Source organism: Trachemys scripta, chromosome 10 (assembly GCF_013100865.1).
Source record: "Trachemys scripta elegans isolate TJP31775 chromosome 10, CAS_Tse_1.0, whole genome shotgun sequence".
NCBI classification, from domain to species: Eukaryota; Metazoa; Chordata; order Testudines; family Emydidae; genus Trachemys; species Trachemys scripta.
In genome coordinates, this window is record NC_048307.1 from 59500154 (window position 1) to 59515412 (window position 15259).

The window sequence follows — 15259 nt, forward strand, 5'->3', positions numbered from 1 at the left end:
GAGCCAAGGAGAAAAACATTTGACAATATTGAGTGCAGAGAAGTAAGGAATAACCTTTTTATAGATCAGAAGTAGACTAAAAACTGAAAATCTGGGGTCACTGTCAGAGTATTTTGAAAAATAATCTAAAAATAAGTGATGTGCATGGAAACATAGTTGGTTATTACATGCACAGAAAGTTTGACATCAAAATTCAAAAGGAATTTTAGTCGGAAGTCTTAAGAGTTTCATCCTGATATGCATGAACCTCAAGGTGCAATTCCAGTTAAAACTAATTACAAGAATAGGTTTTTTCCCCGATGCATTTAGATAAAAATGTTTTTATATATATGCATTTGTTAGCCAGGTAAGCTGTACATTTCAAAGATTTTATGACTGTAATGAATAAAGGACCATAAAGGATCCAGAAAAACTTGTACAGGCTATTAGGAGATATAATGTGGGTTTTTTTTAAAACTGTCCTTTCAAAATAAAGATTGGTCCCTTACGTGCCCTTATGTGTCTCAGCTCCGAGGCAGCCCTGAACATTTTTGCAAGTGACAGCTCCTACAAACAGTAGAGTGGGCAAAGGTGCCAACTTGCCATCATGTGCCCTCAGCAGTCCAAGTGCTAAGAGCATGGACGGATGCAATAAAGGGTTTTTGATTTTATTAACAGGAAGAAGATAGAAGTGGTGAGTGGGGGAGAGGCCTTTGGAGGAGAGGGATGTTGATCCACAGAGGACTGAAGAAACAGGTGCACTCCTATACAAGTCTTGTGTTTCTGCTAAACAGAGCGTAGATATTGGCACCCATACGTTAAAATTCTGTGAGCAGAGAAAGTTACCTCTTCCATGCGCTGAATGAACCGATCCAGCTCTCCAATCCTCTTGTCTTTTTCCTGTATACTTGTCTCTGTAATTTGCATCTTCTTATTTGCCTCCTCAATGGCCTTTAGAAGTCGATTTGTTTCTGCCTTTGAACAAACAGATTTATGTTCATATCCACAAACAATCAATAAAATTGATGAATGAAAAGTAAGGAGCTGATTTCTGTGCTATAACAATGGGGTTCGTTTTTTTTTAAAAGTACACTCAATAAAGCCAATAAATCTGGGTGCCTAAGAACAGACTGTTTTTGCAAACCAAACATCTACTTATAGCATCAAATATGCGTTTTGTGGCACACAAAATTTGGGTGATCAAAATTGTGGAGTTACTTTTAATATAGGGCTGTAAGCCTACTCAGCAATCAGCTTTAAAAACAAAAAATGTTTGCACACCACATGAATATTTGTTCTCTCCTCAGTGGATACACAAGTACTCAGTACCGAGAGAAGAAAATGTGCTATTCCCAAGAACAGTATGTTTAGTTACCAAAGCCTGTCACTTTTAACTGCATTTATATCTGTATCACATTAAGGCTTGAGAGATTGAATTCAGTCTCGGTGGCTATCTGGTGTTAGATAATCTTGTTGTGATTGACCAGAAATATACAAAACAACATGATCAAAGGAAGGTTTTGAGAGGATTTCTCTATTGAAATTAATTTTTTTCTCTTGAGATTTCACTAAAGTCACAGGATTTGTGCTTTGCATTTTCTTAGACCAGGAGTAGAAAAACATCCACTTCATTTTCCTTTTGAAATTTAAATTTTTACTGTCCATTATGTTTAGACACCCTCTTTCTTCAGCTATAAAGCTCTAATGACTATGAAAGTTTAAAAGTTGCTGTAACAAGGCATGAAAGGAAAAGAAACTGGCGTACAAATAAATGTAAGACTTCGATTCTGGTGTTACATTTGTCAATATAATTTAAGGACTGTACTTCAAACACTGAACTGAAGAACACTCTTACAGACGGGCTGTACATACTATTAGAGTTTCTCTCTCGGCTATATGTTTCTGTTCTTCTTGTTGTAGTTTTTCTTCATACTGGCTGTACAGTCTTCTGGTCATCTCTCTCATTACATCAGCATTGGCTTCCTGAGAGCATTCTACCTATAGGAGTAAACAAAAGAGAACTTCTACAGCTGAACCATCTCCAGGTGAAGCATTGCTGGAGACAAGAAAAATGGAGCTCAAACAAACCAAAAGGTAGAGATGTAACTGATGTTTATAGTTAGAGACGTCCCCTAGTATTGTTACAAAAATATACTCTACTACTAAGCCTGGTAGTCTCATTTACACCAAATCCACATTACAGCACTCTGGCAGTGTAAAGGGGCCTTTCAAAGGGGTGTAAGTTACAATTACACCAACTTTAGAACCCCTTCACACTGCCCGAGTTAAAGTGCTATTAGTGAAACCCGCTCACATACTTGAAGTTTGCTCCCTGGTATGAAGAATAATTTAAAAATTCTCTAATTTTACATGAGTGTAGCTTAGAAATGAGCCTGAACCAAAACACATATTCAAATGCCCATGAACTTTGCAGTGATCAAAATCCAGATCCAATATTTACACTTTGAGCCCATCTGTGCTGTAGATTGAAATAAAAGCTAAATAAAACAGAACTAAACAAAATAGCTTTGCTAGGACTTGATTCTCCTCTTACTTGCTCTGCTGCAAATCTGGAGTGACACCATTAAAGTCATGGGAGTTACCCTGATCTAAGTGAAAGGAGAATCTAGGTCTACAAAGCTGTTAACTTTTAGTGTTATTTACATTGGTGTTAATCATGGTAATAAGAAAAGAATCAGGCACTTAGTGTTTAATGCTGGTACTCTCAGTGCTCATGCTTATAAAAGATTTCTTTTTTGAGCATCTGGGTTATCTTGTTTCAAGGACTGCAAGATTTATCAAACCCTTACACTGTCTTACTCAATGGGAACAAACTGTTCAAAGCTTATTGCTCTGCATAAAAATAAAAAGATATTTGTCTTCTGAAAAGGGACAGATCTCTCGGAGGGATTCCATTTGCACTGTAGCTGCCTTCTGTGGCATCTGACCCAAATCGCTACATTAGGACAGAGAGCAAGTTTCTGCCAATACAATCAAAAGGAACAGGAATTAAATCAAGTTTCATTAAAGTATACACTGAACCTCCAGAGTTACAGTAATGTGATTAGAAACAACAAACTAGGAAAGCAGAGTTGAAACAGTTCAACCCTAACCTCCCTAAAAAGTGTCAAAGTGGAGTATAATTTCTTGTGCCACCTCTCCCACATTCCTTTGTTTACAATTTGGGTGGCCACTGCACTAACTAACAACATTCTCAGGTGAGATTATAAAAGAAATGATTCAAGTAAACAGAGAGAAACAGACCCGACTGACAGTAATAAGGGAAGTTGGTATTTTTTGCCTTTTCACAGCCAACCCCCACAATGTCACAGCCTCGTCTTACGTGCCCCTCCCCCCCGCCAAAAAAAAATTAAAAATCAGATCCTGTGGATGTTTCTGCATATGACTTAACAATCAGCTTTCACTATGCCAGCGTGTGCTTAACTTTTAGCACATGATCACATTCCATTGATGCCAACTTGCTTGACGTTAAGCACATGCTTAAGTGCTTCACTGAATTGAGGCCTACAAGGCTGAATTTTGTCCTGAGTCATCACACAGAGATTTCCCTCACTTCATGTTTGGGCCAGGACCTGTCCTCAAGATTAGGATAAACTACAAATTTCTGTTTTGAAATCCTGATTTCTTTTCCTTTACCCTCTTCCTTTGATTATCCTTTCCTTCTTTTTATTCCCTACAGACCACAGCAGATGCAAGCAACAAATCTACTCTACGCAAACCTTGTAAAACTATTGTTGAAAGGAAATTAGAACATAAAAATACATTAGTAAGCTCGTACCCTCCCCCCTTAGTGTGATGGATCTGGGCCATCTATCACTATGCACCAATGTAGGATACAAAAGCCCCTAAGATAATCATCTGTTTCTGACTTATTTAAATGTCAGTAAGTCAGTGGTCACCTAATTTCACGGAAGGGATTTAATGTATTTTTTAAAAATATTTCTGATACTGCACGATTGTTCCAAATTATTTGAAATGCTGTTAACTGCTCCGATATGATTTAATGGAAGCTTCCAAATGCAAGACAGTTGGACTCATAAAAAAAGGCCCATATGATAACTCCAGCTTGCGTTTCATTCCCTTGTGCTTACCTGAAAAGCTGTCCCACAACTAACTTCTCTTTTCAGTGTAATTTGCTGTTAGGGTGCACCTCTGTTGCCCAATAAATACTGTACATGTGCACAAAACAACAGATTTCTGATGAAAAATTGTGAAAAGTACAGTACTGGCTGTCAATAACACTCCATGGATGGTCGGTGAAGAACTCCACACAAATGAGGCCAAATCTCTTTTTCCAAGCAATTAATCTCATTGCCTCAGCAATGTCCTTATTGCACAATATGAATAAGGGGAGTTTACATACTGTACCTTTAGTTTAAGTAGCTGATTTTCAACTTGGGCTGTTTCCAGCTGTTTTTGCTTTTCTTTCAGTTTTTCCATGGACCGCTCATGTGTGTGTTTTAAATTCCTTATTTGATCCCTTATATCTGTGTTCTCCAAACTAACATCCACTAAAGTTTTCTAAAATACACACAATGAAATACACAATTTGAAGTAGTAATAACAACAACAACAAAAATCATGATTTGACCAACCTACCACAAGAGGCTTTCTGCAATATTTAGAATATTTTAGAGTTTACTTTTTTGTTGACATAGTATTAACATAGTTAATAGCTTTAGCCCTTTAAAATTATGGTTTCCAATTATTTGCTTTACCAAAAAGAAAAAAAAAAAAAAAAAACCTCTCTCTCCATAGGAGCATGTTCATTCAAATGCAGTCCCAGAGAGCTGTGATCCAGAGGAAGTGACATGCATGCATTACAGTGCAAACACCTCTTCTGTTTTATACTGTAATATAACTGAAGTGAAATGTTGGATTTTCCCCTCCATTCTTCCCCTCTCCAAATGCCAAATTTTAAGATAATAAACCTGAAAACACTGAAGTTTGACACCAGGGGACAGGAGAGTTGAGGAGGCTAGCTGGGATGGATGCCAAGCTGAAAACATTTTTATAAACAAGAAAAATGACTTTTGTATGTTTACAGGAGTGGCTACTCAATATTTGTAAAATTAAAAAAAAAAAAAAATCATTGAAATTTCCGTCAATAGAAAACAACAGTGGGACAAAATCATTCGATGTGTCATTGGTTTGTAAAATATGGAAGAGTCTCAGTTTCACCTTTAATTTTTTATTAAGCAAAGGCCAAGGACTTTCACCAGCTGCAATGGAGTGAAACAACACTTTACTGTATATTATAGTACAGCCTTTTAGCCAGCAAAACTCCTGGATTTTTCTTAAATTCATCATTTATCTGTTTTAAATGTTCTTAGTGACATTTGATGGTTAAGATCCGAATGTGTATCTAACCATCATCCATCCCTCATGTATACTGTTAAACTGATGGCACAAGAGGGAGTCTAGGATGGTGGCTGATGGATCAGGCCATCCTCTTTGATAGAGCTATTAACAGCATACCTGCAACTCAATTGATGCTGATGTCAAGGAGCTGTTCATTTCACTGAAGCTGTCCAAGGCTGCAGCCTGCACTTGCATGTGACTCTCTAAGGATTCCTTTTCAACATTTGTTATCTGAACAGATTAAGAAAAGATATTAAAAAACAATCCTCAAATTTTAAAATTCTTTCAAAAGGATGATAGCTGCCACTAATTTAACACTGGAGAGACAACAGGTTAAAAACAATGGGATTAAAAGGAGTTTTAATCTCTAGGTAAAATTCTCTATTGGAAATCTTGTGTTAACCAAAACTTCATTTTAAAAGCTTAAATTTTGGCCTTGGAAGCAAGCTATGCTGAGATATAGAAGCAGTTTTTCAGTGTCTTCTCACAATGTGTGCCATCATGCACGTTAACCACAGCAAGGACTTAGGCTCTAACGCTTGTGGTCATGAAAAGAGAACTTTCCTCTAGCTAAACTTGGTAGAAGAAATTCATCCTTGTGCAGAAGGAATTCATCCCTTTTGGTGCTTAATTGGGGCTTAACCGGTGCATGGGCCTCGTGTTGACCTGTGCACAGAGGCAAGTTTCACCCAATAAGAACTCCTGCAGAGTTTGTCTCACCTTGAAGTTGTACTTTGCATATTTTTAAATTTTGCCTGTTTTCAAAAAGAAAAAAGGTTCTGGTTTATAGAAAACATTGTGCATCTCTAGAAACTGCAGTGAGGATCTCCATGAAAGATCAGAACTGAAAATGCATATAAGAGCATTCCAGCAGGTGCAACAATACTCGTACTCATTTATTGTTATTTAGATAGCATGGTAAATTTTCACAATACTTTAGAGTAGCTAAAATATACTGACCCCCAAATTGACAAAGTCTCTGCCCTAAACAGTACACAAACCAAACACACACAAAGAGATACAGGACAGCTGTTTATTAGCTGTCTGTGTCTTCAGTGCACAACTGAACAGGTAGGAGTAGGAGGATGTTTGACAGCTGTTTACTGGGAAAGCTGCTTTAGGCACACGGGGTGGAGTGCAAGAGGACATACAGTCAGGAGTAGGTGAAGGAAAGAAATGGAGCAGCTTAGAAAGAGGCTTGGGTGGAGTGCAGGGAGCACGACGTGGTATAGGAGGAGACGAGACCAGGAACACAGGGAAGCAAGTAAAAAGCTTTGAAGATAAGAAGCATGGAGTTTAAATGTGAGAGTGAGCAGTGAGGAGGAGCCAACACAAATATTTACTATGTTTGAACTTTACAGAAGAAAAGCTGATCAACCAACCAACCATAAGGTGTCTAAGAACATAAAGGAAGATACAACAGACCAAACAGTATCAATGATTATGAACCAAGGTCTAACCTTATCACGCACACAAGCAAAAAAGGTCTACCTCTAGATAAAATACACAAGCATTGTGAACCAACCTTCATAAGTATTTGACAATTAGCGTTTACTAGCCAAGCCATGCACCAACTGGGCCAGAGCATACAGGAGAAGCCAGTGCTCAAGGCTCACTTCAGAGAGGTGTGTGTGCACAATGTAAAAAGTGACCAAAGAAAGACTGTTTGGGACAGATTGCAGATGAGAGGGGAAATGGGGAGGATCCAGAAGAAAGGTTCAGTGACCAAGGCCAGGATTTCACCTGTGCATAGGCAAGAGTTTTAACAATAGGGATAAAAGTAAGGGGCAATTTTTGAATATGACAGAGAGAATTTATAGCCAGGGCCCAAAGGTGATGGGAGCAGAAATAAAAGGATTCTAAAATGTTGCCAAGTATGAGAGCCTGAGTGTCTGGGAAGACGGTGGGGTGTCAAATCCACACATAAGATAAGGAGAAAAGGAGGTTTAGGGATAAAAAGTTCAGTCTGGGGAATGTAAAATGGTGGTTAAACACCCGGAAGGAACTATTGAAGAGACACTGGACTACGCACTTAACTATCACTGTGCCATTCCCTTGAAATGCCACACACAATTCATTTGACTGAGCCAGGATCGCATGACCTGAAAAGAGCTACATGTTACTGCTCTTCCTAACTACCCAATTTATGGCATTGTGATCTATTGACAAGCTAGATTTACCTGAGAAATGATCCTATAATCATTAACTAGAAGGGAGAAGCTCAGAACAGGATAGATGGAATTCCATGGCACACCTGACACACTTTACAAAGACAAAAGTGGTGTGTCAAGAGGGCTGTCCAGGGCCCAAGGCAACCTTTATATTATTGTAGAAGTCCAAATAAATAAATAAATAAATCCATCCAATAATAGATCCCAGAGACATTTATATTTCTCCCATATTTCAGACCAAATCCTGATCTCTTTGAGGTCAAAGCAAAAACTCCCATTGGCTTCAAGGGGATTCCAAACCTACAGAGATCATTATGCACACTCTAGAATAATGACTTGCAGAAGCTAAAGGCTCCATCAGGATAGCATTAGAGCACATATTTAAGTCCCACTAACAAAGTTAAGCATATGCTTAAGTGCTATCCTTATTAACAAGGCTTTTCTGAATCAGGGTCATAGAAAGAAATGTTGCAATTGGCATCTATAGCATAATTGTTGAACCAACCAGATTTTTGAACTAAAGAACTCAGTTTGTATGATTCAGGTAAGAACAATTTTTAAAGTCTGTGGGGGGGGGGGGGGGGAGGACAATTTTCCTGACACCTGTCACTATTATTGCTTCAGTGGAGCTTATGACTGAAAGGGTCATCATGAGCTACCATGGAGAGGCTTCAGCAGAGAACTGAGGTTGCAGCACTTTTATGGCAATCAAATATATTTAAATACTGTAGTAAGTTACAAAGGCTGGAATTTAGTTTACTGGAATGACCCGTTGAGTTGCAAAAGTGACCTCCAGTAAGCAATAGACATCAGATTCTTGTATAACCCACAATCAGTTAATTTGTCAGCCCACAGGACAATAGCTTTCTATGATAAACACCATCCTTCAGTCAGTATTGGAATATTAATCATACATAATCACACAGGCAATGTAATCAACAGTAGTCTTTATTTACAAAAAGTAGGTAATGGGGTGGTTCCATCATGCTCCTTTACATGATCAAACCTGAAGAAGAGCTCAGCGTAAGCTCAAAAGCTTCTCTCTCTCACCAACAGAAGTTGATCCCATAAAAGATATTACCTCACCCAACTTAACTCTCTAATGCTCCTTTGCAGACAGAAAAAGCCTCTGCCCTGTTTTCATTTGCTTGAAAAATACAAAGTACTGTGAAGGCATGAAAAATAATGAACATAAATGGCTCTAAAACATGATTTGTTTCATGCTACATACTGTCTTTCATAAAAAATGTTTATAGGTAACCTTGTTTGGTTCACCTCTTATGACATCATTATAAATAAATGTGAACTTACTGTCAATTCATTTGTAAGTTGCTGTATTTTCCGTTTCATTTCACCATACTCTCCATACATTTTCTTTCTTACTTTTTCCAAAGTTGCTCTCACCTGTAGTCAGACAAATTATAAGCCTTGTTATTCAGCCTTTATTACAAATATAATTTAGATTAGAAACCAGACAACAATGTGCTCCAAAGACCAGGCTGGCTCTAACTTTTTTGCCGCCCCAAGCAGCACAAAAAAAAAAAAAGCGCCGCCCCGCCATAACCCCCCCACCACCGAGTGCCGTGCCGCCGAAACCCCCCTGCCAAGCGCCGCCGAACAGCCGCCGCCCCCCGCCGTGCTGCCGAACACCCCCGACCCCTGCCAAGCGCCGCGCCAATGAAACCCCGCCGAGCGCCGTGCCGCCGAACAGCCTCCGCCCCCCCCGCCGAGCTGCCAAAACCCCACACACACACGGAGCACAACCAAACACCCCCCGCCGAGCGCCATGCTGCTGAACCCCTCCCCGCGGAGCGCCACGCCACCGAACACCCTCCACCGAGCGCTGCGCCGCCAGACACCCCCTCCCCTGCCCCCCGCCACCTCAAGATTGGCCGCCCCTTACCAGGTGCCACCCCAAGCACGTGCTTGGTTGCCTGGTGCCTGGAGCCGGCCCTGCCAAAGACCAAGATCACCTACAGTGATCACCATTGCTAAGCCAATGCTTGCTCACTGTGACATTTGTAATTCCCTGGCAGAAGTGTCTTAGATACCAGGGTGTAGTAGCTGAGGGTTAATTTACCTTTTAAGGCATCTATCTGTATAAACACTCATTTGCATTAATTTAGAAACATAATTTCATCACTAGATTCTAAAAAAATAGGCTATTCACCAATTTGATTTTAATACAAAAATTAAACATAACTGCAGGTATAAAAATTGTTATTTCCTTTATGTATTTTTAACACTGGAAACAAAACTGAGTTAGCTACATTAATCAAACATGAACAGAAGCAACTTTCTAGCTCAGGATTAACTAGTGTTTACAAAGGCCACATCTAAATATATAAATGTTCACTTACATGCTACCTTCCAGCCACATAGTTAGAGGTTGCCCTTTTCACTCAGTCATATGATTACCTATCAGACTGATTAGGTATAGTACAACAGTGAGCATAGTTGGGCTTATGCACAGCTGGAGTCAGGTGTGGAGGCACTGAAAGGCGGCCGCATTCATGTGTACGTGTAGTGGGGTGAAGGCCCACTCCAGCCCTGAATGAGTTGGAAAACCCCTGCAGGGGACTGGGGCTGAATAAAGGAGCAAAACCCCGGCTGATTGGGGAAGTGGCTGCAGCTGGGGCCACGCCCCAAACTGAGCCACTGGGCCTTATAAGAAGGCCTGGGTAGCCAGAACTGAGCAGTTTCCCTCTGACAGGAGAAAGAGACAGGCCTGGCTACAGGAAGGACACCTGGGGACTTAGAGTAAGGCAGGGCTGGGAAGCCCTAGGCCAGCAACTCCCCAGGCTGTAGGGCCTGGTCCTAGGCTCATATAGGTATTGGGATTGCAGAGGGACAACCTGAGGATGGGTAAAGGCAGCCAGTCCAAACCCCAAATGAGTTGCCTGTGATGATTGGCTGATAGACTGCAGTCTGCCCCAAGGCGTGGGGGCTAGATGGTGACTGGCACTAGCCACAACTAAGGTAACATTGGGATAAGGGGTGGGGGTTCCCCTGGGTGGGAAGACCCAGAGAGAGAGTGGGGTACTGCCAGGGGGGCTGCACCCATGTAAGGGCACCGGGGTTGGGGAGGGACATGGGGGCCAATGACAGGCGGGACACCTGACCTGCAGAGGGCGCTCTGGATGCTGGGTGAGCTAATTCCCATGGATGTCCAGCAGGAGGTGCCGCAAGAGTGAGTCTGTGCCTGATTACAGTGTATATGTAATAAAGGGGTTCTCAGGACAAATTTTTTGGTGGCCTCAGAGTGTGGCCACCAACTCTTGCTTATGGCCGGTCTCACACTTTTTTTCCTAAAATACTTAATTAGCTTTAGGGAAAAAAATGAATATGCACATACACGTGTCCAAATCATTGTTATTTATTGCTAGCTAGTAAGTCTGTTGTGAAAAGGTATATTAACAAACATACAACTGTCACTTTTCACAGCAGACTTACTCAGCCCTGCCAAGCCTGGGGCCAGGGGAGGCAACAGGGGACTAGAGCCTGAAGCCCTGCCGCCGGAGCCTGCTGCTGCGCAGCCAGAGCCCAGGCCTGGGGCCTGAAGCCCCGTGACCAGAGCCTGCCACCCCAGGGGTGAACCCCAAAGCCTGAGCCCCACCACCCTGGGAAGGTGGGGAACTCACTGGGTGCCTGCTCCTCCAGCGTTGTGCCCCAGGTTTCTCCAGAGGGGGGCAGGGTGACCCCAGCAACCAACACCAAGGGAGGGCATCCAGGAGCAATAGGGAGGGGGAGGGAGGCTGTGGCTGCAAGAAATGTCCCTGGTGGTCACATTTGGCCATGGTGGTCGCATTTGAGAAACGCTGCTGTAGGGGGGCACTCTCAGAAAGGAGTTTGTGCTGCATGGCCATGCCCCAAACTCTGTAGTCCTGCCTCCTTTGGAACATGCACAGCTGAAAGCACAGGGAGCGCTCTCTCCTTCCCCTGCCACACACCATTCCTTGTTCTCAAAAAATAACTCAGTAGAGTTTCTCCCCACTAGTGCACCTACCTAGAGAGCTCTGATTTGACCCAATATTTTTAGTCTAGTTTAAGTTTAAATGTTCAACATCACCTTATATGCATATATGTAGTGAAAACAGACTTTGATTTAACACCTCGTTGTGCTGCAAAAATGCAAGTCATCGGGAGGAGGGGGAGCGAAGCTAATGAATTAGTTTAGTTGAATGCAGCTTTACAGAGAAAGAGAGAGGGAGGATCACACCTACCCCCAACCTCTATACATAAAATACTGCCAGAATCAAAGCCTAAAAATTTGTTCTTGTCAGCCTTTTATATTGGCTAGATAGACAGGCCAGCCCTTTTGCCTGTTTTTGAGAATCTGTTCGGACAACACTGCTGCCATCCTTTTGATTGGAGGACACACTCTTCATTTTAATACTTGTCTGGACCTAAGGCTTTGATCCAAATAATAAGTGTGCATTTACATAGTATCATACTTCAGTAGGCACAAAATGACTGGGGGAGAGGGGGCCATGGGGAGGGATCTGAAGTTTTTAAAAGGACATGTCTGGGAGCTGGCATACTATATGAGAAAAAAGGCCAACAACGCTGACAGCACTAGGGCAAACCCAGCAAATCCAAAGACAAGCTGTATAATTGTCCAATCAAAGTTCTTTGGGGCAGCATCTGTCTTTGTTATGTGTAGGTACAGTACCTGCCACAATGGAGTCTGGATCCAAGATTGGAGCCCCTAGGTCAGTGGTCTCCAACTTTTTTACACCCAAGATCACTTTTTGAATCTAACGGCAACCCAGGATCTAACCTGCTCCTTACCCGAGGCGGCGCCCCTTCCCGCTCACTCCATCCCTCGCTGTCCCCCACACTCACTCACTTTCACTGGATGGGGGTTGGCATTCAGGAGGGGGTGTGGGCTTTTGGCTGGAGCCCAGGGGTACGCAGTGTGGGAGGGGCTCTGGGCTGAGCCTGGGGCTGGGGGTTGGGGTGCAGGAGGGAGTTTGGGGTACAGGAGGGGTTTTGGGGTGCTGGCTCCAGGCAGGGGCTCAGGGCTAGGGGTTGGGTTGGGCTAGGGGCAGCACTTACCCCCGGTGGCTCCGTCGGCAGTGGGTGCAGGGAGGCTAAGGCAGGCTCCCTGCCTACCCTGGCCCCACACCGCTTCCGGAAGGCACCCCTGCAGCCCCTGGGCGGGAGGGGGACACGTGGCTCCACATGCTGCCCCTCTCTGCAAGCACTGACCCCACAGCTCTCCCAGTCAATGGGAGCTGCAGGGGCGGTGCTTGCAGGCAGGAGCAGCACACAGAGGGAGACCCCTGCCCCCCGCCCCCAGGGCAGCGCTGGCTGCATCCGGGGGCGGCGTGGGGCCAGGGTAGGAAGTCTGCCTTAGTTGCTGCAACGCTGAGCCGCCAGAGATTGCAATCGACTGGGAGATTCTCAAGGATTGACTAGTCGATCGCGATTGACCAGTTGGTGACCACTGCCCTAGGTGCTACTGCAATAACAATACCACCACCATTTTGGCTCCCATCATTGTAGCATTTAAATATCAAGGCAGTAGGCTGATAATGGATCAGCTCTGCTCACTTGTCACTGCCCTGCATCCTGTGTAGTCACTTACACCAGTCAGAATGAGAGCATTTGACACTTGCTTTTCACTCACTTATTACTGGTGTAAATGACCATACAAGGGGCAGGTCAATGGTGAATTGAGCCCAGAATATTTAGAAAGAGGGCAAGTTTCCTTAACTACAAGAAGCCACTTGGTAAGAGAGAGTCAGTGATTCCTGACTATTAGAAAATGGCCTAATACCATATGAAGATATAGCCTGCAAGTGCCTGTAAGCAAAAACAAGCAGGTATTAGGAATCAACATTATTACATCCCCTTAAATTGTTAGCCTGACTCACAGCGATCCTCTCCTTTATATGAAAGTTGATCTGTGATGAAATGGGGCTGTTCTTAATGTTTCCTCTGAATACTGTGTGGGTGCCTCAGTTTCCCCTATGCATTGCTTAAGTCTCCAGTGTGCATAAATGACCAACACTCTGTATCCTGGCAACAATTGGCTGGGGCCCTTCCCCCCTGCAAGGGAATAGCTAAAGGTGAACAAAGAGATCGGGTGACCTTCTGACCCAGGAAAAAGACAAAGGCCAGAAAGGAGGGGCTGGAGGGGGTTTCAGTTGGGAGCTGGCTGGGGACAGGAAGCTAGTGCAGACAGGGTTGGGCCCCAAGATGGACCCGGCTGAGGGATCCTGTTCTCTGTACCTACAAGCTCTGTTTTAGACCATGTTCCTATCATCTAATAAACCTCTGTTTTACTGGCTGGTTAAGAGTCACGTCTGACTGAGAAGTGGGGGTGCAGGACCCTCTGGCTTCCCCAGGACCCCACCTGGGTGGGCTCGCTGTGGGAAGCACACAGAGGGGCATATACTGAATGCTCCAAGGTCAGACCCAGGAAGGGGAAGCCGTGAGAGCTTCTTGCCCTGAAGACAGTCTGCTCCGAGGGAGAGGAGGCTCCCCAGAATCCTGACTGGCTTTGTGGGGAGCAGTTCCAAAGCATCGTCCGGGGACTCCGTAACGTGATCTCTTGAACTTGAAATCAGTAGAGCATCATCTGCACTGGCCAGCTTCCATAAACTGGCTTCATGGGTGGGATGGAGTAAAGAGAGAAGGATGGATTATTTGCTTTGTGCTAATTAGTGGAATTACTAACTAAGCTTAGAGAGTCAAAAATCAACAGATGAAATGTTCAGTGCCGCAATCATGCAGGAGCTAAAGTCAGTCTTACCAAGGCTGCTGAATTTACATTTCTCTTTCAGGAGAGCTGTTACTTATAGTTACCTATGGAAATGTTAGTTTCTCTTATTAGCCAATACTATCTGTACAGTAAAATTTGTGCAAGAAGCCACTGTTATTAGGCAACCCCTTACCTTTAAACTGCCCCAAAGTGTCCTTAAATGAATTGACTACTTTACCATTTTTAGTAGCCCACCCAGAACTGGAGAGGATGGGTTTGCTCAGTCTTTCAAGTGCTGCTTAAACAATTTTCTATGTATTTGATTTCAGATTATAAGGGCTTTGGAACAGGGACCCTATGACTTGTTTGGCAGCTTATTTGCTGAACAGAAGCAGGAATGTAATGTTCTGGTCAGTGTGTGCATTAGGTTTCCCCCTCGTTCCCAACCCATGGAGAATGAGAGTCTGTTACAGTCCCCTGCTACAGAACAGAGGTTTTTTTGCTCAGGGTGTAGAGACTCAATAAACAACAACATTATAGAAAGGATATTTGAGAACATCTTTTAAATTAAAAAAATATATAACTCACATCTTTAATGTAATTCATCTCTTCTTTCAGCTGATGAGCTGACCACCCATAAACCACCATTTCTTTCTTATGGTTATTGTCAGTCCTGTGCACCACACCATACACCATGCCATCAGAGAACTTCCCTGTAGACATTCCATTCGGTACATGGTAGGGTTGCTAGTTAAAAACAAAAAAACAAACATCTTTTACCCTAATACTAAACACAATAACAAATTCAAAACAGAAAAAGGGGGCATGCTACAGACCTGCACAGAAGGACACAGATATTCCTTAGGTCTTATATACTTGCATCATCAAGGAATGAGAGAAGTTTCATTAGTCTTAATAGAAATTACATGTGTATGTACAACTAGAGGACAACAGACTGGATTTCTGGGTGAGAGAAAGTAATGGGGTTATTAAAAAAAAAATTAATTGTTCAAGACAT

At 42.9% G+C, this 15259-nt stretch overlaps 1 protein-coding gene across 1 annotated transcript in view; it reads right to left on the reverse strand.

Annotated features, from left to right (window-relative positions):
• Nucleotides 1-15259, reverse strand: part of LOC117883725 (myocardial zonula adherens protein-like) — an 85251-nt gene that overhangs the window by 43333 nt on the left and 26659 nt on the right. Inside the window, exons 3-8 of the mRNA XM_034783395.1 lie at nucleotides 14830-14988; nucleotides 8844-8936; nucleotides 5479-5592; nucleotides 4369-4521; nucleotides 1852-1977; nucleotides 826-954 (exon numbers count right to left, since the gene is read on the reverse strand). Of these exons, the coding sequence (XP_034639286.1) occupies nucleotides 826-954; nucleotides 1852-1977; nucleotides 4369-4521; nucleotides 5479-5592; nucleotides 8844-8936; nucleotides 14830-14988 (774 nt within the window). The remainder of the gene's footprint in view (nucleotides 1-825; nucleotides 955-1851; nucleotides 1978-4368; nucleotides 4522-5478; nucleotides 5593-8843; nucleotides 8937-14829; nucleotides 14989-15259) is intronic.